The 1,412-nt window shown below is 39.6% G+C and overlaps 1 protein-coding gene across 1 annotated transcript; it reads right to left on the minus strand.

Moving 5' to 3' along the window:
• Nucleotides 1-283: 283 nt before the first annotated feature.
• Nucleotides 284-1,120, minus strand: LOC118028442 (brassinosteroid-responsive RING protein 1). Its single transcript, XM_035032010.2, has one exon. The coding sequence runs from the start codon at nucleotides 1,032-1,034 to the stop codon at nucleotides 516-518; it is 519 nt and encodes a 172-aa protein (XP_034887901.1). The 5' UTR covers nucleotides 1,035-1,120; the 3' UTR covers nucleotides 284-515.
• Between the last annotated feature and the right edge of the window lie 292 nt (nucleotides 1,121-1,412).

The raw sequence follows: 1,412 nt of genomic DNA on the forward strand, positions 1-1,412 counted from the left end.
AATACCCAAGATATGTACAGAATGTCATGAATTACCTGCCCAATAAACCAAGATTGATAGAAAGAAGACATCACATTACCACAAGAAAAAATAAAATTAAAAGAGAACGCAAACCTCTACGGCCAGTTAACCTAGCTAGTGGTGGAAGTCTGCACTTGAAATGTGTGGTCAGGATACACATCTCAATCGGAATACAAATTAAAAGCAGCTGTTAATTAGAGACCATATATATTATAAGAAGGAAGTAAATGAAAACATATGGAGGAAAGCATGGGACTGCCAATATTGAAGCTCGTCAACCATTAGATAGGGAAACAAAATCTATATGTACAGAAAACCTAATTCTAACACCTGGATTTTCTCTCTGTTTTTTTGTTTTTTTTTTATACCCAACCACTTGTATATTTACAAACCATACCCACCTCAACCCAAGAAAAAAAAAAAAAAAAGAGGCAAAACAGAAAGAAAAAAAATAAATCTCTGTTCCTTATCTTTTCTTCTTAAAATAAAATCTACTACAAGCCAGGGATTTGTGAATACTCCCCATAAAAATCAGTAATAGCAGAAGCAGCCCATAGCCTTTCATTGAAACTCTCTTGCATATCATCGGGAATAACTTGTGTCCTACAAAGTGGACAAGTTATCTGATCATACCCCATCCAACGGTCCATACAGCATTTGTGGAATATATGGCGACAGTTTGCAAGCCGTCTGATCTCGTCGGACTCTTCGAACTCGTACAGACAAACAGCACAGCTATCAGCAGAAGGATCAACAAGCTCCGAAAACTTGACAACAGGAAGGATCTCGCGTATCAGAAGGGCAGAAACAGAGTGACCGTGAAAGTCAGGGACCCGAAATGGGGGGGTGTTTTCAGTTGAAGAAGAGGAAGAAATGCCCGGTTCAAGAAAGTCAGGGAGACCTATGCAGTGAAAGAGAGTGTTTATCAGTTTTCTAATGAAACCCAGGAAAGAAAGTGTCTGGAGGAGGAGTTTTGGGAGAACTATTTCTGAATAGCCTATAGGAAAACCCATGCTGCTCTACTTGTGTTTCTTCTTATGTCAGAGAGAGAGAGAGAGAGAGAGGAGAGAGATTGCGTTAGATAAAGAGAGATGTGGAGGGAGAGGAGGCTGCTGGGTTTTATAGGAGTTCTTGTGTGACTTTAGATTTTACTACAGGTACACACATATACAAGTAATAAGAAATTATTTCACTTGTGTCTTATCCTCGGGTCTTTTTAAAGGTAGGTAAGGTTAGAGTTTGGTGCAGTGTAAAAGGGAAATGTCAGGATAGCTAGCCGTGTCTGTCGCCAATGCTTTTTCGTCGTTAACCTCGCACACCTCTCTTTTGGGATTTATCGCTATGTGCAAGCCATGAACATTGCATAATTAGAAGGGGCATTAGATACGAAC

Source organism: Populus alba, chromosome 3 (genome assembly GCF_005239225.2).
Source record: "Populus alba chromosome 3, ASM523922v2, whole genome shotgun sequence".
Taxonomy (NCBI): Eukaryota; Viridiplantae; Streptophyta; class Magnoliopsida; order Malpighiales; family Salicaceae; genus Populus; species Populus alba.

Coding starts and splice junctions, on each gene's coding strand:
- LOC118028442 (XM_035032010.2), bottom strand. CDS start 1,034: ATGGGTTTTCCTATAGGCTATTCAGAAATAGTTCTCCCAAAACTCCTC.